Source organism: Taudactylus pleione, unplaced genomic scaffold, assembly GCF_031769625.1.
Source record: "Taudactylus pleione unplaced genomic scaffold, aTauple2 ptg000030l, whole genome shotgun sequence".
Lineage (NCBI taxonomy): Eukaryota > Metazoa > Chordata > Amphibia > Anura > Myobatrachidae > Taudactylus > Taudactylus pleione.
This window is the reverse complement of record NW_028284432.1, coordinates 2,338,638-2,361,317: the sequence shown is the minus strand read 5'-3', so window position 1 is coordinate 2,361,317 and position 22,680 is coordinate 2,338,638. Positions and strand designations below refer to the sequence as shown.

At 42.9% G+C, this 22,680-nt stretch overlaps 1 protein-coding gene across 4 annotated transcripts in view; it reads left to right on the top strand.

Moving 5' to 3' along the window:
• The window catches only part of NBAS (NBAS subunit of NRZ tethering complex), an 890,452-nt gene that overhangs the window by 88,725 nt on the left and 779,047 nt on the right, over positions 1-22,680 (top strand). For all 4 annotated transcript variants that reach the window (XM_088451840.1, XM_088451839.1, XM_088451841.1 and 1 more), the window contains exons 12-13: positions 3,750-3,878; positions 22,246-22,309. In XM_088451840.1, the coding sequence (XP_088307966.1) occupies positions 3,750-3,878; positions 22,246-22,309 (193 nt within the window). The remainder of the gene's footprint in view (positions 1-3,749; positions 3,879-22,245; positions 22,310-22,680) is intronic.

Below are 22,680 nucleotides of genomic sequence, written 5' to 3'. Positions count from 1 at the left end.
CAGTTTTATTTATGAAACTGGCAAACATCGCACAAATGCGCACTCCCGAGAAACGCAAGATCCAATTAGAAATTCTTATTCGTGCTACTTGCGGCCAGAATGTGGAAATTTTCTATAGCATGTGACTTGGGAGAAGTGCATGAAAAAGTGGGGAAGCCGTCCTGGACACCAAAAAATTGGTATTGTAGGAGAATCATACAGAAGGCTGTTAGTGGGAAAGTACTGGAGGTTTTAAATAGTGACAGATGGCTGATTTCTGCATTTGTTTTAAGTTTTTTATTAAATGATAAACAGCACTTTTTTTCGTTTAATCTCTAACGAAATAAACAAAAAATGCAAAAAAAGAAATTTGTTAAAAAAAAGGTGATTTTGTGTTCATTTAAGGCCACTCTAAATAAAAAAAAAAAATATATATATAGAAGAATGATAAAACGCAATTATTTTTCATGTAAAAAAATACTTTAAATTTCGGGTACCTAAACTAAAGAAAAAGTTGATTTTGGGGTAATTTGAGGCCATTTTATTTAACCACTACTAAGGATGCTACTAAGACCTTAGGCCCTCATTCAGAGCCACTCGTAAGCAGCAGCTCGTTCGCTCCGAGCGATGTTTGCCAAACTGCGCATGCGTACGGATCATTATACGCATGCGCGAACCAGTCAGTGCGGCCGAAATTCATGTGCTCGCAAAATAGCGAATGCCTGCTAATTTGAGTGACAGGATGAGGCGTATGTGGGTGGTAACAGGGGAAGGTGCTTGAAAACGGGGAGTGGAAATCAGAACGCATGCGTGCTTAAAGGTCAAAACGGGCGTTTTATGGGTGTGCATATTTAAAACAGCAGCGTCATTGACCACGTCACTGGGGTTTTTTTTAGCCAGAACTGCTCGCAAAATTGTGGTAGCAAAAACCAACCACAAGAATAGCGAGCAGTTCATACCCTGTTCGATGTACTCGATTTAATCTAATAAATAGCGGACATGACGTAGGATGCGAGCAGCCAAAAAACGACCGCAAGTTTTGTTCGCTCGTTCAGACCTAGAGGCGTGAACAGACCACAAACAGCGAACGGTTCATTTGAATAGCCACCCCTATTTTCTGGACGAGCGAGCGCAAATAGCGACCGGCTCTGAATCAGGGCCTTAATACACTCACCGGTCATCTCAAGATTGGATTACTGTAACCTCCTCTTATCTGGCCTCCCCATCTCTCTCCGCTTCAGTCTATCCTTAATGCTGCTGTAGGGCTTATCTTCCTCTCCAAACGCTCTACATCTGCCTCCCCTCTCCTACAAGCCCTCCACTGGCTCCCCTTCCCCTTCAGATGCCAATTCAAGGTTCTCACACTCACTTACAAAGCCCTCACCCAATCTTCTCCCATTTACATCTCTGACCTCATCTCCCTTCACTTTCCTGTCCGCCCTCTTCATTCAAAAAATGCACACCGCCTTTCATGCCAACTGATTACTTCCTCCCACTCCCGCCTCCAAGACTTTGCCCGTGCTGCCACCCACCTCTGGAACTCTCCCTCTCCCCATCAGACTCTCCACCTCTCTACAATCCTTCAAACGGGCTCGCAAGACCCACTACTTCACCAATGCTTTCCAGCTCTCATCCTAACTTGCTACTACATGCTCCCTCCTCCCTGTCTTCCCCATCTGTCTTATGCCCATCTGTCTGCCCCTCCCCTTGAGAATGTAAGCTCTTGCGAGCAGGGCCCTCTACCCTCTTGTGCTTCTCCTTACTTTATGTTCATCTACTTCTTACTCACCACTAGGACACCTAACACTTGGTGCCTATGCTTTGTTGCTTAATTGGCTGTTATGGCCACCAATGTATCAATGTATATTATCCATGTTCTTGTCCTTCATTGTATTGTATTTTACTGTAAGTCACTTTTTGGTTATGTACCTTGTAAGGTGCTGCGGAACACTTGTGGCGCCATATAAATAAACGATAATAATAATAATAATAACAACCACCAAAAATGACATGTAATTATTGGGACAATTAAGCTAATTGAAATCTTCTGAATGTCTAATTAGTCATTAGGGGTTGGGGGGGTGTCCAAGGGCTTCTCTGCACTGTGTGTCAACATTTTAACCTTAAAATAAAGATTTTCCCTACGTTTTCACACCCTCAGAGGGATACGCACAAAAAAACGCGATTTTCCAATGGAAATAAATTGCGAGTTTGGATTTCGATTGCCGCTACAATTCGCAGTGCCAGCTCACCATGAGATCTGCTCACGCAAGCCAACTCGCACGTAATTGGATTGCCCCCAGTGAATTTACTGTTGGAATTGAAATGACTATGCTTATAACTAATTTTTTATCCACCTGTGTCACATAGCACATTTTACTCTTTATAAACAAATAATCTTCACTTGGATTAAGCACCTAGAAAAAAAAGTGTCTGTATATCTCCTCAATCACCTGGCATCAATACACTATTCTGGCAAGAGTGAGCCGCCAGGTACGAGACTTGGCTTCCACCGAGCATCTTTTTCACCTGAAAATGCATCTTTGTCGCAGTGGGGTGTGACAGACCACTGCACGAAACGACACTGATTAATTTGATATACAACGCTTGTATATCTGTGTGCATCTGCACACCGGAACTTGGCATGGATAACGCTGGTACACTTTGTATACAGATTTACTTCCTCACGCACCGATAAATAAATATACATGTAATGCATCAAATATGTGGAAGCAATATTCCAGAAAACACTCCACAACACAAATCATGCAAGTAATGTAAAGGTGTGTACACACTAGACGATGTGCCCACGATCTGATATTATGAGCAATTTCCCTTGAAGGCTCCCCGGCAGCTCCAGGACACGTTATGGTGCTACAGAGTGTCCAATCTGACCAACGATCTATTGTGCGTTCTTAACGATTTCCAGTGCATCGTGTACGAGATTGTCAGATCTTGCCTGCTGTAGGCAAGATCTGGAGATCTGATGAACGACCAACGGGTACGCGCATTGGCATCGTGAGTGGACACTCACGATTAGGACATATTTTACTCTACTTTGAGTCTATTGTGTACGCACCTTAAGTAATCAAATTAGTTTGGTCTAATCTCAGTGCTATACAAGTTCACATCCAATGGAATCTGTATGTAATACCGACAGACAGGATCCAGACGGTCAGAATCCCAACACCTGGATCCCAACAGGGTTAACATACCGACACATGTTGGTCTGTATTCTAACCCTTTCCTCCTCCCTGGTGCCTGAACCCAACCTCCCCCCCCAGTGCCTAAACCTAACCACCCCTCCTCGCACCCTAATCGTAACCCTCCTCCCTTAGTGCTTAACTCTCCCCCTAGTGCCTAACCCTAAACCTAACCTCCCCCCACCCTGCTACTTACCTTTGGCATCCCAGCAGTCACCAGGATGCTGACTGGCGTGGGTATTCTGGCGCCGGGAATGTAAGCGTCTGCATCCAGACCACCTGGATGCCGAACGCATACCCATCCATTTACATGCGATTTCTAAGCATAATATAAAACAATTTGAGACTTTTTCTTAATAGTAAGGAAATTAAGGTGGGCTTGTGTCTTCGTGGCTTGCACAGCAAATAGATCCATTTGCTATTAACGTCCCAGAACTAGGTATACATAGACAACATCCTAATTTGTTACATCGTATCACTAAATAGAGATGAACCATTGCTCAGTACTGCTGGAGGCGGTAGTCCTTCTAATTGTGTTCTGCATTGATAATCTTGTTTCTCTCACAGGACGGCATTTTTAAGATGAGCCTTTCTCCTGATGGAAACCTCCTGGCTGTCATTCATTTCTCTGGGAAGCTGTCTGTCTGGGAGGTGCCTTCACTGAGACAGCAGGGAGAGTGGCCTCAGAACGGACAGGTACGTGCATTCAGCTTCCGCCATACGTACGCCAATGACCTTGTCTGAGTTGTCCCTGGTAAGATTATAAAAGTATTTGTTACGGTGAGAATATCTGATATTTTCTTGTAATTGCATAAATGTGTTCATCCATTAATCTAATAAATTTAAGATTTAAGTGTTTTTGACTCCTTCCAGAAAAAAAACAAATAAGACTGAGCTATGATTACATTGGCTATCAATTAAAGATTAATATTGAAAGTGTTTTATCTCCTAGACCATTAGTTTGCAAACTATCGTGGGGACTCGATGATTGTTATACAGTATACCTAATACATATATTATTGGTTCTCTGTACAATGACACTATGAGCCGAGCTGCGATACTTTTTCTCGGCCCGGTCTTTCCGCCTACTTCGCCTGTTTGGCAGCAGGAAAAGTATCGCACGCGTGCCCGCGTATTCAATTTGAAAGTAGGCGAAAACGGCACCTGGCGAAACTGAAACAGGCGGAAAGTGCTGTTGGATATGGGGAAATCAGCCTGACTCCCCCCAAAAGATGCTCTGACATGGGGGTTAGCTATGGTTACCCCCGATTTGACTTGCTGAAGGTATTTGGGGATTTTAAACGGGCTCAATAGCTGCTAAATAGCGTTCTTCTATACTTGATGCAGAATAGTATTCAGGAGTATTTTTTCCAGAAAATAACTATTCCCAGCAAATTTGGGGTACTTGAAAATGGGGGTCAGCATATTTAAAAGTTGCTAAAGTGAAGTTTTAAAAATCGTGAAAAATCCGCCTGCCGCTAGCCCCTGCATTGAAAAAAACACTTGTGGCATACTTGTGGACCCCCCCAGAGTCTAGTTCGCTAGTTTTTAACTTTTGTCCCCCAACTTTTTTGTTTTTTCGTCCCCTTTTTCAAAGTAATTTTTTGGGGTATCCTTAAGTGTTGTGTTTTTTTTTTTTTTTTTTACACAGTTTACCTTTGGGGGACTGTCTGAAGGCTGCAGGGGGTTCCCGCAACGTTGCACCCCAATTCCGCACTTTTTTCCGCCTGCTATTCGTAGGCAAACTTTTTTGCCAGGTACATTGCATTGACTTTCCGCCTAGGCGGAAAGTCCTTCAAATTGAATACAGGGTAAAACCAAAACAGGCGAAAAATGACGTCACCCGCGAAAAAGTTTCGGCGAAAAGGGGCTTTCCGCTCCAAATTGAATACGGGCCTATGTGGGTGATTGGGTGCCCGACAGAGCAATTCAGTTGCTTCGTTTGGGAGCTCGTGGCTGCGCCCAACAGCACTGGGTTTAGCCGCGCAAAGTGGCTAAACCCATCTAAAGTACTGCTTTGGATGCCCAAACTCCTGTTTGGGTGCCCATAATGCTGACTTCTCTCACATTTCTGCTCGCCCCCTCAGGAGCGAGCAGAAATGTGTCTACACCCAGCACGAGCGCCCGACCGGAGCAACAATTGAATTGCTCAGTCGGGCAACCATTAGTTAAGGCGCCCAATAAAATATGTACAGCGAAGCTCCAGGCCTGTAGGCATTAGTTCAAGCATAGCCAATCTACAGCACCGTCTCCGGAAAAGAGAGATTCCCTGACTAAAAGGGGGCAATTCAACTCTCTTTGTTTATAGTTTGGATTCTGTCTTTTACCATACCAACTGCCGTATGTCGGGTCATTGCCGTGGCATAGTGCGTTCGTCCACATGTGCTTTGTACTTTCCCCCTAAATAGCTCGATTCATACTGACAGTAAATCAAGGCCCAACATGTACTGTGTTTGTGATCTTCTGTTCACTTTAAACAGAACATGGTTCCTTAAATCGGCTACACCTTAAAGCTGACTGAGTTCATCCCCTGAAATCACCACCCAGACAGCTTTGTCCTATGTTCTTCAATTCGGGAAACTTTACAATTATTGATCACTGTGGATCAGCACTTGCATGTGTCAAATAGTGGAGCAAACCTCCTTAATCTTAATTAAAAGTAAATTAAGATATCAAGAAAAAGTTAATATCAAACACGCAAAAAAAAAAAAAAGCAGGACACACAAAGCCCTCTCTGTGATCCACACATACTGCCCACTGACTTTCCATAACATCTTCAAACACATTTGATCACGTTATACAGGTATGGGATCGATTAACATAGTTTAGGTTTTTTCATAATTTGAAACGTCTTGTTTAAACTGAGTCTAATTAACATAAAATGACCCTTTACTTGCTATTCACTGCCACTGGCCTGCCCCATCTCATTAAAGTGTGTTAGCAGTGCTGTTCACAGTGACTCTAGAACAGGGGTGGGCAATAATCGGTCTTCCAGCTGCTTTTGAACTACATATCCCAACATGCCCTGCCATAGTTTTAGCATACCCTAATAGTTAAACTGTGTCAGGGCATTCTGGGATGTGTAGTTCAGCAGCAGCTGGAGGGCCCCTTATTGCCCACCCCTGCTCTAGAAAGAAATGCTCTATGATCATGTCCTTGTTTAGGACATACAGATGTGTCCTCATACATCTAGCCTCTTTGCGCGTTACACAGCCCTTCTAGTCGCGCCATGCCGTGGTGTGACTCTGTAGCGCTGAGCGTCTTTTGTGCTACTTTTTGCCTACAAATGTGTCATATTCGCACAGTGGTATGGATAGAACGCACAAGTAGCTTCTGCTGAGTAAAATGGTATACGGCATGACTGTATTCTGTGTGCGACTGCGGCTGTATCTGTAGGTGAAACGCTACGTTACAGTGTCAGCGGCTGTGACACTGTAACGTAGCATTTTGCATGTAGATACACCCGCAGTCACACACAGAACATAGGTGTGCCGCATATCATTTTACTCAGCAGAAGCTGCTTGTGTGTTCTATTTGAACCGCTGTGACATTTGATGGCTAAAAGTTGCACAAAAATACACCTAGCGCTACAGAGTAACGCCACGGCATGACGCGACTAGAAGGCCTGTGCTAGATGTATGAGGACACATCTGTATGTCTTAACCAAGGACATGATCATAGAGCATTTCCACCAAGTCACACGGCACTCATGCGTTACGTGTAACGTGACTTGTAGCGCACGGAGATTAGATGTATGTGGACACATCTGTAATTGCTGAGCAACAACAATTTACCTGGTTCAATTACAATCGAAAAGCTGAAATCCGCGAAAAGTATTGCTAATTGCGACTTAATTATCTCCGTATTCAATTCCAGACGCTTTTCGCATACATGGAAACTCAATGTAATGTAATAAGCGAAAAAGATTTGCCTCTGATTAGCAGGAGAAAAGAAGTGCAACATATTTGTTTGGGGGTGCAAAAATTACGCCTGTCATTGGACATACGCTGGGAGCCCGATGCCCAGCATCCCGATCGAAGGGACGCCGAGCGTGGATAGCCGTGGGGGAGGGGGGAGGAGTAAAGGTTTAGGGTTCCCGGGGGGGACTTATGGTTAGGCACCCCCCAGGAGGTTAGGTTTAGGCTAGGTGAAGGGGGGTTTAGCGTAAGGCACCCCTGGGGGGGACTTCGGTTTAGGCGGCGGGGAAGGGGGGGTTTAGGTTTAGGCACTTAGAGGGGGGATTAGGGTTAAGCACTGGGGGGAAGGTTAGGGTTAGGCACCCCTAAGGGAGGGTTATGGTTAGGGGGTAGAAATAGGTTAGTATATGCTTACCTTAGGATGATCGGGATTTCCTCCTCTGTCGGGATGCCGCTGTCGGGATTCCAACCGCCGGGCATGGGTTTGGCGGTAAATCATACCGATTCTCTGACACCACTTTCCGCCTGTTCTGATTTTGCGTGTCCCCATTTTCACGTCTTTTGGAATTGAATATGGCGAATAGCGGGGGACGCGCACAATAAGTTTCCGCGTCCAAAAGACGCGATGTAGGCGAAAAGACCGGCATGCAAAACTTTATTGCTGATGCAAAACTAATTGAATACCACCCATAGTGAGATAACATTTAACACGCAATTTTTTTAAAAAAAAACAACAAATAGTGTAATGCACGTACAGTAGAAGAAATAAAATGAATAAGAGGCTTACAGTACACAGATGATTGAGACTGCCATGTTTCCAGCACGTTTAATCTAAATGTAGGCTTTCTCAGGGGTACAATAATATGCGTGTGTTGGTGTACATATACGAGTATATGAATGTATATAGGGAATGGGTATGAATTTGTTTATACCTCGACGCCGGAGGCCCGAAGAGAGAAGATCCCGACAGGGCAGGTAAGTACCCTATCCCATCCTAACCCTCTCTTAGTTGTGCCTAACCCTAACCTCCCCTCTAGTGCCTAACCCCCACTTACAGCACCCTAAACCTAACCCTCCCTGGGGGGTGCCTAACCCTCCCCCCTAGGAGTGCCTAACCCTTACCCTGCTACGCTCCCTAACCCTCCCCCCGTGGCTAATGCTAAGGGTACCCCTTACCCAGGACTTGCCTGGTTCGGGCTGGCATCCTTGGGTGTCGGGATTAAGATATTTGTAGGCGTTGGTATTTCGACGCCTATCTAAAGTCCCTTGTCAGGATTCAGATGTTGGTATAGAGACCGGCGGCTGCATAACTACATCCCGTATATAGAGTATGTATGTAATATGTTTTCCCCATCCCATCATTTTATTACTGGTGGGGTTACAAAGCGCATTTGTGTTATACAGGTGTATTGAAGCTGAAAAGTTCCATATAAATAATTTTTATAGAGTCCGGTTAGTTTTTATTCACTCTGGAATGGGAGAATATAAGAGGGGGCTGCACACGGAAGCTTAAAACTTAATATAAAACTAACTCTTCTACAGAAGGGAAAATGTCAGTGGGTGTTAACATACAGTTAAATAATATTCTGTTTTTGATAATAACACCAATGGATCACAAAATGTAGAGATATGTACTATGACGTTAAAATACAGTGTACACCTGACATTACACTATACACTACGCTGTACTTATTGCGAGAAAGTAAGGATTTACCTCCCCATTCACTTACCAGGAGCTGACACTTCTCTCACATATTTAGGACAGTGCCTAGATGGAATCTCATAATGACCAAATAGCTGACCAGGTTACCTCCGATGTCACAGCAATATCAATTTTACATTTATTCGCTATTGAAAGTTTACTTTTTAGTCTACAGTGAAAGTCAACTTTTACAAAACATGTTTATTCATAATTTTATCCAACATTAATGCAGAAAATGTCCATGTTACGTGACCTACACTTAAATAACAGTAATTAGAAAACAGAAATAAATTATGGCTGTAAACATGTCAGATGCACCCTAGCAGACACCTTTAGCGGTAGGCGTTCACCATTCTGAAATAAGTGCCGGGCCAGGGAGATAATTTGCGCTAGTATCTAATTGAATTGGCATAGAGAGACCTCTCCCTGACTTATATCTGACATTTGATGGTGTCAACTTTCAGCCCAAATAAATCTGACAAATAAATCCGACTAGTCATAATTTCTAGTGCTTACAATGTACTGTACTCTGTAATGATTATATAGGTTATTTTTTGTATGAGAGAAAAACGCAACACGCCATGTGGTAATGGGGGCCCAATATACAGATATGACTGTAGTGTAAATGCATGTTTTCTCCTCAGAGAGGTTTCTTTAGGACAGTGGTGTCAAACTCTGGCCCTTCAGCTTTTGTGGGACTACATATCCCAGCATGGCCTGCCACAGTTTTAGCATGCCCTAATAGCAAAATTGTGGCACTGCATGCTGGGATGTGTAGTTCTACTGCAGCTGGAGGGCCCGAGTTTGACACCACTGCTTTAGGATGTGGGCAGTACACCCAGGGAATTGGAGAACTATGATAATTATTACAGAGGACGCTCACACAGAGGGCCTGATTTCAGAGATGGATGGATATGCAGAAGCGCACACAAGCGGCTGTGCTAATCCGTCCTTCTCAGATGCAAAATTCAGAAGGAGGTGTCAGACATTGCCTCCGTTTCCTGGGGACGGTGACCAGGCACGCCCCCCAAACTCCACAGCTTTGTCAATAATGCTGCGGCGGGGGGGGGGAACTGGGAGCGAGACCACACAACCTGTTCTGCACATGTCCTGCGTAGGTGCATACCCCTAAACATCGGATGAACGTACATCTCCGAATCAGGCCCACAGTCAGGAAATCGGCTGAGTATATACATGTGAGAGATCAGACGGTCACTCTGTCTGTGGACGTGATAACCCTCAGATAATTGTATGGGTATTGGTATGTAAAGATGTTATTCTTGCCACTTAGCTGGATGGTGTAGGGAGCAAAGATTTATGTGAAGGGAACGGTTATGACTATAGACTGCTGGCTGTAGTGTTTGTGTCAATCCACGTTGGCTTAGGAACAGAATACTTTCAGTGACATCAAAGGAAGGAGGCTTAGGGGAATGTGCATTTATAACCAGTGTGATACTATGTTTATGTACTATAATTATTTCCCTAATTCTGTGAGGAGACCTGGAAAACATGCACTGTGTGGGGTCCTGAGGACCCCAAACCTCTGCCTTTCCTATCATACTTGGGTATACTCCAGAGTTATACTATAAAAAAAATATAAGAAAAATGTAAAGAAAAGATTATAAATATCTTCTTTGTATTATTCTAATCACTGTTATAGTCAAAACTCTGGAGTAAAAAGTATATGGCAGGTGAGGCACTGCCTCCCCTGTCTATCTTTTCCGCACATCCCTGAGTAAAACCCACCAAATTTCCAGAACTATATAGTGCTGCACCTTTGTATAATGCCCACATGAGCCCTCCGGTTTGTACATGTATCTGTAAATCTGGCTCTGATACAAGCCAGTGCCTCCCCAGCCATTTACCTCACCGCACCTCACTGGTGTAAAGTAGCATTGCTTGGCTGTGGTTCCCCCTTGAATGTTAATATGTGATATATGAACCCCTTGAATGCTGGTGCATGGAGTGAGCTTAGTGCAGTGTTGGCTAACCTTGACACTCCAGCTGTTGTGGAACTATATATCCCAGCATACCCTAATAGCAAAACTGTAGCAGTGCATGCTGGGTTATGTAGTTCCATAACAGCTGGAGTGTCAAGGTTAGCCAACACTGGCTTAGTGGGTGCTAGTGTGTACTTTTGTGTAATAGAGCTGCATTTTGATCTAATACAATAGGTCAGTAGTTACCAAACTCAGCCCTTGAGACACCCTAACAGTCCAGATTTGATGAATATATATACTGTATGTTTAAGCTCAGGTGACTTCATTAGTACCTTAGTCATTTTATTATACCATCTGTGTACAAGCATGGATATCCTTAAAACCTGGACTGTTAGAGTGTGGGAAAACATTGCTATAGGTGTTGGCAGCTTTGAAGTTGTGTATGAATGTGAGAGCACAGGACTGTGGGTGACTTAGCTGGATGTGTAGCTGGGTGATGAGCTAGAGCCGCTCGTTGTTTTACATCGGATTGCAGTTCTCTGACACTACTGCATCCGGTCAGGCTTTCATACAAGCGTACGCACTTCTTATGTATGGTTCAGAATATATAAATACGATGAAGTTTGATCCATAATGTGATTATATTTTACACTGTTCTATATCTATTTCCAGGTACCTGATGTTTGTCGTCACTTGTGCAATAATTTTAGAATAATCTGTTTTAGATTAAATACGTTATCGCAAGAGCTGGGATTTCCTCCTTCTCCTTCCTCTTTTATCTTATTTCTCTCTTTTTTTTTTTCCCCCCTATACCCACCCTGGGATGTAATGTCGCTGTGAGCTGTGGCTTTGTCACCTTTTAAAAACATTATCTTGACAACTGGGAAGGACCCCATAGGCAAACGCAGGGGGGGGGGTTCCGCCTGCCTGGAAACCCCCCTCCCCAGCACACGCCATGACCACAATAGAAATAGTAATATAATAGAATGTTACTAGCGCTGCATGTTCTTATCAGTATCACAAATGAAATGATTAGCACCACCTGTGGAATTTTTAAAATGTGTCAGCCAGTAATAAATATACCTGTGCACCAACTAGGAGATGTGGAAAACATGCACTGTTAGGGGTGCACTGCTATAGACCATCAATAGGGTTAATTATTAATACTGTATAATAATACACTATCCAGTACATAAGGAGACCAATATGTACATATATATGTCCAGGGCAGCGCTAGGTTCTTCTGCTGCTGCTCCCCCAGACTCCCGGGCTTGCTCCAATGCTCTGGAATGGAGCCCACATCTGAAGAAAAACGTTCTGCTCAGGCAGGATGGACCTACTGCCACATATAATGGCTTACTGTGATCACTGGTCCTGTATACTGTATGCTGGAATTATGCAACACAATACACTATGTATGACACATATAATGGGTTACTGTGATCGCTGGTCCTGTATATGCTGGGATTATGCAACACAATATACAGATGTACAGGCTGAGTCTCCCATATCCAAATATTCAGAAATACGGAATTATTTCGGCATGACTGAGATAATGAAACCTTTCATTTTTGATTGTTCAATGTACACAAACTTTGTTTGAGCCACCAAATTATTGAAAGTATTGTATAAAATTACCTTCGGGCTGTGTGTATTAGGTGCATATAACACATAAATGCATTCTGTGCGTATATTGGGGTCCCATTCCCAATATATTTCATTATGATATGCAAATATTCTAAAATATGGAATATTCCGATATCCAAAATACCCCTGGTCCCAAGCATTTTGGATATGGGAGACTCAACCTGTATGTAACATTAAAGCTGGATAAGTACTAATTATGCCCTCTTCATGGACAGACCACACTCCTCGCTCTAAAATCAAGCATTTGGAAACCCCCCTCTAGAAATCATGCATTTGCCACTGGACCAGGTTCGTTCAGTGGCTGCTCTGCATCATCCCCCCCATCCACAAAGGTTTTGCGCAGATAGTCCTGTTTTGTACTGTATACACTTCCAGTTATAGTGTTGGAGAACGGTAATTTGATCATACGTAAATAAGTGTGGAGGGAAAATTATACTTTTTCTATGTGAATCTCTCTAATTCTTTCATTACCCATAATGACTTGGGTGCCTTCTTCCCTCAAACGTTTCCTCAGCGCGGTATGATACAGGCTCGCAGTCATATCTGAGACGGAGATAAATTAATGCCGCTCTCCTATTTTTCATTATGACTAAATCAAGTGTAGCTACAAGACTGCCAAGGACGAGGCAAAGCAATGTAACAAAAGATCTATAGATAAAACCTTCTCTGAGAAATGTTAGTTTGTTTTCCATTTTATTTCACTGCTTAATACATTTTTTTTTTTTTTTTTTTTTTTTTATTGCTGGTTAAAGTTTAATTCATCTTATAATGAAAAAAAAAAAAAAAACGAGCAAAAAACAACCCGATGGTTTACATACGTCTCCAAAGGTGTGAGATCTGTGTATGCGCAGACGCCATACTGCGAGACCACAGGCAGTGCCTCCAAGCTGCAGCCGTTTGGGGGTACGGACGGGGCGTCAATGGCCAGCATTCTCAAGAACGGGGGCGTCGGCCACGTTTTTGAAGCGCGCTAAGGTCCGTGTTTCCGTCTTTCGACACCGCTTCACTGGTCCCGGCAGCGTGAACACACCGACAATCCTGTGCAATCTGAGGGTTACTCATATGGCCGATGTTCACACAGCTTCTTCGATTGTAGCAGCGGATGAGAGAAGCAGACAGGAGGCGGCTATTTCCACAAGACGCCTCCTGCGGCATTACCATAATATTTACAACATGTCAGGACCTATGTCGGTACAGATGTGTCGTCATACATCCCGCCTTCTTGCGCGTTAAACAGCTCTTCCAGCCGCTGACACTGTAACGTAGCGTTTCGCATGCAGATACACCTGCAGTCACACACATAATATAGGCATGCTGCATATCATTTTACTCAGTAGAAGCTGCTTGTGCTAACTATTATGCGCGAATAATACGCATTTGAAGGTAAAAGTTGCTCGAAAATATGCTTAGCGCTACTGAGTCACACGACGCCCGAGCGTTATGTGTAACGTGACTTTTAGCTCAGAGGATAGATGTATGTGGAAACATCTGTATATGGATCTGATGTCAGCAGTTCATCAACATTTCAGCGTCAGTAATGCAATTACAAACGGCCAATCACAAGCGGTTCTGCAGCGCTGGCAAACATCACCATCATCCAGTATTTAAACCTGCCCGTGGCTGTCCCAGGCGTATATATGTGTGTATGTATGTGTGTATATAATATACTGGAGCCTTCCTCCCTTCCCCGATCATGCCTCTTCCAGCGCAGAATCAGGTACATCTGCATAGGCAAGTTTTCTGGGCAGAGAGGTTTCTCTACGCTTAAGACACACTAACCAGCGTAGTGTCACCCTGCTTAATGCCCTTTATGTGCTCCCACTTTGATAATAAAGATCCTAAGAAGACCTTATAAAGACCAGTGGAGATGTTCCCTATAGCAACCTATGAGATGCTAGTTATCATTTATCTAGTACAGTCTAGAAAATGATAGCCAGAATCTGATTGGCTGGTATCCGCACCACCTCCACTTGTCCTCTTTAGAAGGTTTGATCCATCTACCCGTAAAGGAGATCAGAATAAAAGAAAGTAAAACCAAGTCTGAGAGCCAGCCGATCAGGGTCCCTTCTGTATAAGCACAGCGTGCCTACAAACCCTCTAGTGCGGTGTAAAAGCTTCTGCTGGAAATTTTGTAATGAGGGAAAGTCTTTAACTATGAAAATGTCTTCTAGTATGATGGTCCTGTTAGATCCTCCCCGGTCCAGTTCACTCTAAAATGATACATTCATTTAGGCTCTGGTTTGACAACAATGACGTTTGAAGGAGAATCGGTATGAGATACCGGTGCTTGGGTTCCCGGCTGTTAGAAGTCCGACGCTGTCATCCCTGGGTTTTAACATACCGACATTTGTTGGTCAGTATGCTCCCCCCCCCCCTATCCTTCCCTCTAGTACCTAACCCTCCATCTAGTGCCTAACCCTAACACCCCGATACTTACCTTCGCTATCCCGGCAGTCGGGATGCTGGTGCCGGGCTTCTGACCGCCTTTGGCATTTCGGCACCGGTAATAGGAGTGACAGCATCTAGACCACCGGGATGCTGAACGCATACCGTGTGAAGAGAAGCTTGGGAACATTGATCTAATCATCAACATTGCTTGTAGATAATAAAAGTTTTTTATTATAAAGAGATCAAGACTCAAAGGGCTATATTTGCTGAAATGCAGGTTTTTAGAAGTGGAGTTGTTGCCCATAGCAACCAGACCCACCGGCATTAGGAATATAATGCGCCATGTGTCAGTGTTAGCTTTAATCTTGTTTTTCAAAAAGGATTATGTAGTTTCCTGTAGAATACTGTCATTCTACTGTGTCTGACATCAAGAAACTCACAATGAGTCTGCCCCTGTATGACCATTGTATGGTTGCAGATCATATTACACAAACACAGGTTCACAGATCTCAGAATGTCATACCAAGGCTGGTGTTGAGAAGAAGATGGAGGGTTTTAAACTACATAGAGCAGACAGAGCTCAGAGGGGCCTTCCAAAGTCCCTCTGCTCAATAGTTTATGTTCTTTGTGACTGTGGTTGCCATGGTAGTCCATAACACTGCAGAATTCTAAACCATTATTAGCAACCTAAATACAATCTCTGAGAATAATGGTAAATATTTGTTTTATAGCCTGTAACAGTGAGTTATTCCCATCATCATCTCATATACAGTATACTGAATGGGGATCCGGTCATTATTTCGGCACATGGGATGCCGGTGCTTAGAATACCGATGCCGACACTTGACACAGAATCCTGGCGCCGGCATCCCAAAGGTAATTAGCGGGTTTAAGGGGAGGGTTTAGGTTAGGGTTAAGCACTAGGGGAGGAGGGTTAGGTTTTGGGTGCGGGGAGGGATAGGAGAAGGGTTAGGAGACTTAACTGTACTAACCCTGTCGGGATGCCGGCATCGGGATTTTGGCCGCTGGCATCCCAAGCACAACCCAACTGAATGTGATAATAAATTTACTGTTTTTTTTTTTTTGTACTTTCAAAGTACAAAAAATAATGTTAAATTCTGAAGCCTGGTTATGACAGAAGATGTTGAGAATTACATCTACTATGCAGGGAAATGGGAATTTTATTGTACAGAAAAACGGAGGCATTTTGACTGACAGAAATATCCTGAGGAAAATCTTCAGTAAAAGTCTTTTATATTGCCAGATTTTAGAGGTATATGGTTACTGCTTGTCTGTAAAATCCTGACAAGTACCTTTTTATGTCTGTAAATGTTCAAAGTACAGCTGTCACCTACTCCCCGGCAGCCATTATGTGAGCTGAGCCAATATTCACAGGAGTACAGACCTTTACTTTGTGCCTTAGTGATGGCTTTAGTTCATAGTGGATTGACAGGCTGATGAATATTGGTTTAACGCTGGATCCATGGTATTTAGGCACTTTAATAAACTGTGGGAAATTATTTTTTTTTGCTTAGTTGTACTGACTTTCATTACCTCTTAAGGCCCCCACACACAGTGCGATTATTTTAAAATGATTTGGCCGTTTTCGACCATTTGGAACGTCAAATCGTTTAAAAAGTGCTGTGTGTGGGCATGATAACTATGCTGATGCGCGCTCCCACTGTCGCTGATCAATTGAACCTTCAGAGAGATATCGACCTATCGTTGACGATTTGGCACACATCGTTCCGTGTGTATGCACGATGAACGATTTGTTCTCACCTTTCCTGGCCACTCCCCTTCACAATTTTGTGCCAGCATCGTGAGGTTGTTTGCTGCAAACGATATATATCGGTAACGATCTGCAGTAGTTAACGACCCATCTGTATCGTTTGTTCAATCGTTCCATGTGTAGGCACGATATCGTTTGTCCGTGAGTGTTCAGGAGTTCAAGGGAAATCGCAAACGAGATTGGATCTCGTTTGATACATGTTGCAAATCTAGATTCCATTTCAGTAACAGCTGGTTGCAGCAGAATAGTATCTAAAACTGGGTACACACCTATACAAATGTCGGGCCATTCTTTCGATTTCTACCCGTTCTTTCGATATCGCAAGAGTGCGTACAAACCTTCTATCGTGTTTTATAAGATGAAAACTGGTCAAAACGAAGGATCACATCTTATGTACTGTTTAAAATCCCTCTGTTTCAACTGGGCCATATCGGACCTAAAGTGCAGTGTGTACAGTATGCACCTTCTACCGTTCGTTCAATTCTACACCAGCAGCAATGCCGCCTTTGTGGGTGTGCATAAATAAACCATGTCAGATGGCTTGTTACTTAGTCTCGTGTAAACTTTCCCCCATCACTACGTGATAAACCGCCATGATGATGTAAATATTCATCTTTTATTGTTTTCCACCTGATGGGGAGTGGAACGAACGTCTCAACACTTGTGTGGACAATGGCGACACAATTACTGTAGTTCTCCTGTCCTCTTCCAGGCGGCTTGTTTTTGTTCTGTAATCATGCCCCTTTCCAGCCCATTATGGTAATACTTTGTACATCTGCTGTAAGTGTAGCCGGGAATCGGGAGAGTGTGTACGGTGGTGCGATTATTTTTCTTTTGATACTTTGGCAGTTGGGGATCGAAGAACGCAAGTATGATTTGCATATGGGCATATCGGCACTGTGGTCGGGACTTCCGATTGGTAGTTAAGTCGATCAAAACATTTCATCAAAAGTGATCACAAAGGTGTGTGCCCAGCTCTACATAGTGTGACCTTTTATAACCGTAAACTCTCTCTTAACTGGAATTAAATATCGTCATCGTGGATTATAAGGTAACATACAGTCTGACTGTCATTTTAACAGATCATATAAAAAAATAAATCATGCATAGAAATAGATCATGGAACATTCAAGATTGAAGCAAAAGGTGTAGACCTGAGTGGAGGGCGTTTGTGAGAGCTGACCATCTAACTGGAGAGGGCAAAGGATCTAGTGGGACTGAAGATGGTAGAACATGCAGAGGGAGCCGTACCGGGTAGTGGTAGGATACGCGCCAGTGAAGAATTGAGTGAAAACTGGAAATATTGAATGTTGAGAGAGAGTCTGGTCAGACGGAGTTATGAGTTCCATAAGTGGGAGGCAGTACGGTAACTGTTTGGAGATGGTAGTAGACAGAGGCAGATCTATAGGTTGTGAAGGGTATGGTATTGTAATGCAGCCGCCGGTTCAAGTGAGCTCGACAGATGCATGAAATACACCCGCAGTTGCACACACAGTATAGGCATGCCGCGTATCATTGTAATCATCAGAAGCTGTTTGTGTTTCCTATTCACATCGCTGTGCAAATGACTCATTTGAAGGTACACAGTTGGACGAAAAGACGTTCAGCGCTACCGAGTAACACTGAGCTCCCGCGTTGTGTAGCGCGACTTGTAGTGCACGGAGGATAGTTGTAAGTGGACACGTGTTATTCTATAGGACAAAAAAACACTAAGCAGGCGCTAATACAAAATTAAATTATATATCACTACGTCTAGACAAAGCAGCAAACAATTATGAGCTTGTGTAAGCTTAAATACTGTGGCCACAAAATGGTCACTGGATACTAGAAATAAAGATGGGTTTTGCGCTAATTGATATTATGTATCTGAAACTATAAAAGTATAATAGGATATGGTAGAACCCACACAATGTTCAAGACACCATCATATAATGTATATACAGTCAGGTCCATAAATATTGGGACATTGACAGAATTTTCATATTTTGTCATCTATTCACCACCACAATGGCTTTGAAATGAAACAAACAAGATGTGATTTAACTGCAGACTTTCAGATTTAATTTGAGGGTAATTACATCCAAATCAGGTGAACAGTGTAGGAATTACAACGGTTTCTATATGTGCCTCCCACTTTTTAAGGGGCCAAAAGTAATGGGACAAACTAAACAATCCTAAATCTAACTTTCACTTTTTAATATTTTGTTCCAAATCCTTTGCAGGCAAGTACAACCTGAAGTCTGGAACGCATAGACATCACCAGACGCTGGGTTTCATCCCTGGTGATGCTCTGCCAGGCCTCTACTGCAAATGTCTTCAGTTCCTGCTTGTTCTTGCGGCATTTTTCCTTTAGTTTTGTCTTCATCAAGTGAAATGCATGCTCAATCGGATTCAGGTCAGGGGAGTGACTTGGCCATTGCATAACATTACACTTTTTAATCTTACAAAACTCTTTGGTTGCTTTTGCAGTATGCTTCGTGTCATTGTCCATCTGCATTGTGAAGCGCCATCCAATGAGTAATTTGACTGAATATGAGCATATAATATTGCCCGAAACACTTCAGAATTCATTCTGCTGCTTTTGTCAGCAGTCACATCATCAATAAATACAAGGGAACCAATTCCATTGGCAGCCATACATGCCCACGCCATGACACTACCACCACCATGCTTCACTGATGAGGTGGTATGTTTTGGATCATGAGCAGTTCCTTTCCTTCTCTTCTGTTCCCATCACTCTGGTACAAGTTGATCTTTGTCTCATCTGTCAATAGGATCTTGTTCCAGAACTGTAATGACTTTTTTTAGATGTTGTTTGGCAAACTCTAATCTGGTCTTCCTGTTTTTGTGGCTCACCAATGGTTTGCATCTTGTGGTGAACCCTCTATATTCACTCTTGTGAAGTCTTCTCTTGATTGTTGACTTTGACACATATACATCTACCTCCTGGAGAGTGTTCTTGATTTGGCCTACTGTTGTGAAGGGGTTTTTCTTCACAAGGGAAATAATTCTTCTGTCATCCACCACAGTTGCTTTCCGTGGTCTTCCGGGTCTTTTGGTGTTGCTGAGCTCTCCGGTGCATTCTTTCTTTTTAAGAATGTTCCAAACAGTTGATTTGGCCACACCTAATGTTTTTGCTATCTCTCTGATGGGTTTGTTTTGATTTTTCAGCCTAATGATGGCTTGCTTCACTGATAGTGATAGCTCTTTGGATCTCATATTGAGAGTTGACAGCAACTGATTCCAAATGCAAATGTCACACCTAGAATCAACTCCAGACCTTTTACCTGCTTAATTGATAATGAAATAATGAGGGAATAGCCCACACCTGTCCATGAAATAGCTTTTGAGTTGATAGTCCCATTACTTTTGGACCCTTAAAAAGTGGGAGGCACATATTGAAACTGTTGTAATTCCTACACCATTCACCCGATTTGGATGTAATTACCCTCAAATTAAATCTGAAAGTCTGCAGTTAAATCACATCTTATTTGTTTCATTTCAAAACCATTGTGGTTGTGAATAGAGGCCTAAATCTGAAATTTCTGTCAATGTCCCAATATTTATGGACCTGACTGTATATGTATTTTGAAGAAAAGTCACAATAATATAACAGTAAAAATAAAACAATACACCCACGTTAATACTCTAGTAATAGCAGCATGAATATTAGCAGCAGCCCACTGGGATCTAAAGCGCTATAATAATAAATCCATAGAGTCCAGACCTGAACCATCGATAGTCTGCTTTGAAAAGTACAATTCTGTGTATATAAATACAGACTCCGCAAAGGAGCTTCACCATATCCAGCCGGAAATGGACACCAGATTCCGCTCTTGTGTACACAGGTCTCCGGACCGGTCACAGAGCGCAACGTCTCCTGCTGATAATAACGCTGTGTGTGCAGTGGCGGCTGGATGTCCCAATAATTTCATTGGTGGAAATCAAGTCCGCATGTGATGGCCCCAATTGATGGTGTATCTGTGATTTGTCCCCTTAAATCGCAGACTTCCAATCAGTCCATGCATATATTCCATCATGGAAAGGAAGGATGGGAACGTTCAAAGGTCACTTTTCAAATGGAAGATCCGATAGTAATAACAGTTCTCTGACCGGTTTCGCTACTGAAAGCTTAATCTTAAGAGCATATGTTATTCAGACATGTTAAAAGCGAAGGCAACTAATCTAACAATCTGATGTGAGGGAGAGCAGAGTGGAGAAAGGACCAATAAAGGAAAGCGGCAGGTGAAGGCTTGGCATGCTGCATGCAGCCCTAGTGCTACCAGGTGCCCATCGCTGGGGTAGATGGACACCTCCTTACACACAACAGCCAGGAAATAGCACTCTAGCTGTGAATTTTCGTACAAGCTGGTCAGCACCAGTTTTTATTGTGCAACATCAATAATCAAATAAACATTAAAATAAATCCTAACCCGTCTGGGCTCTAACTAGACAGTAAGTTCCCTCACTAACTGAACACTAAAATAAGTTCACGTCCACAGTACCTTCTGGTTTGTAGCAAACAGTGTCTCAGAGCAAGCTAACCTGCGGGCCTGCGCTCCCAGGTATGAGACACTCAGCCACAAGTAAACCTAGCTTATCACAGCCATTTCCAGGTGCAAGACCTAATGACCTGCTACCAGGCTGAAAGGCCCAACACCCGGAGTGGCCTGTGGATGGAGCCCTCCTTCTCCTCATATCCACACCCCCAGGACCCATTCCGAAATTTCTAGTCTGCTTTGTCCAACAGACTTCTCCTGGGGGTTTTAAAACCCGTAGGACAGGAATCTGGGACAGATATAGAAGCCATTCCACACTTCTCCAGTGCTTCTATCACAATGTATACATATAATATATAATGTGTGCGCGTGTGTATGTGTGTATGTATGTATGTATGTATGTATGTGTGTATATATATATATATATATATATATATATATATATATATATATAATGAATGCCATCTACAGTAATCCACAAGGCCATTCAGAAATGTGATTATTCATGATTAGACATACTCTCACCTCTCATTTAAATACGGTTGTGCTGCTTGGTGTTGGGAAGTCTACGCGATCATAACCAAGAGATATATGTACTGATTGCGCTGTAAATGTCCAGGTTATTATATTTAGATCATTTTGTGTGTGCACATATGTCCATCTTTAGGGCCTGTGTCTAGGAATGACAAATGAAGTAGTATTGCCATCAGCTCTGCAAATGAACAGAAAACTGGAAAAAAAAATGACTATCAGGTTCTATTTACAAGTGGTGGGTACTGAATGAGACGTCAAATACTATAATTACATAATTCCCACCCTCCTTTACTGTTGTTCTAGAATTAGATCTTTAATCATTAAACCGTTGCTTGTGTGAGGCCCTTATGATGATATGAACGTAGCCTGTGGGTGCAGCGCCCAGCGAGGTCTTACCCCTAGACTAGGCTGTAATTCATTGTGCAATATATATAATACATACACTCAGTCGCATTTGCAATGGTTAATGATTGGACGTCATTAGGCATTCACTACAGAGAGCTGCAGTCCTGATCACATCTATTACAGGTTGAGTCTGCTATGGTGAAATGACACACTACAGCACAAATGTGGAGCTATGTTGTAGCCGTCATTTTCGGTCTCTCCTCATTTGGCTCTCTTCTATTTTTTTCTCTCCCCTTTAGCCGGGGTACGATGAGATCAACCCTGATTGGCAGAGCTCCGTGGAAAAAAGGAAAAAGATGAAAGGTAAATTAGACTTTAAGTACTTTGGCTTTTTCTAGAATAGAGCTCTTGAAGCTGTATTGACCCTGGAGAAAATTGGATTCTTTGAAGGATGTGATCATTTTGTGATATTGTTGTATAGACTTTTTCCATGACAAACATATAGGCACATGAGTCGCTCCCCTCCCCCTACATGATTCTTTATTGTGAAATGCGCTGTAATTTAGCCAGTCTTTCTCTGTCCCCAGATGAATGCATTGAAATGTCATTGTTTGTTACTGAGGAGTTATTGTCAAGGCAGCTTGCTGCAATTGCAGGTGTAACCTATAATTAAGTGAGGAGGATATCATGTGTGTAGTAGTGGGACCAGACCATGGACCTTATTCAGAGTCGGT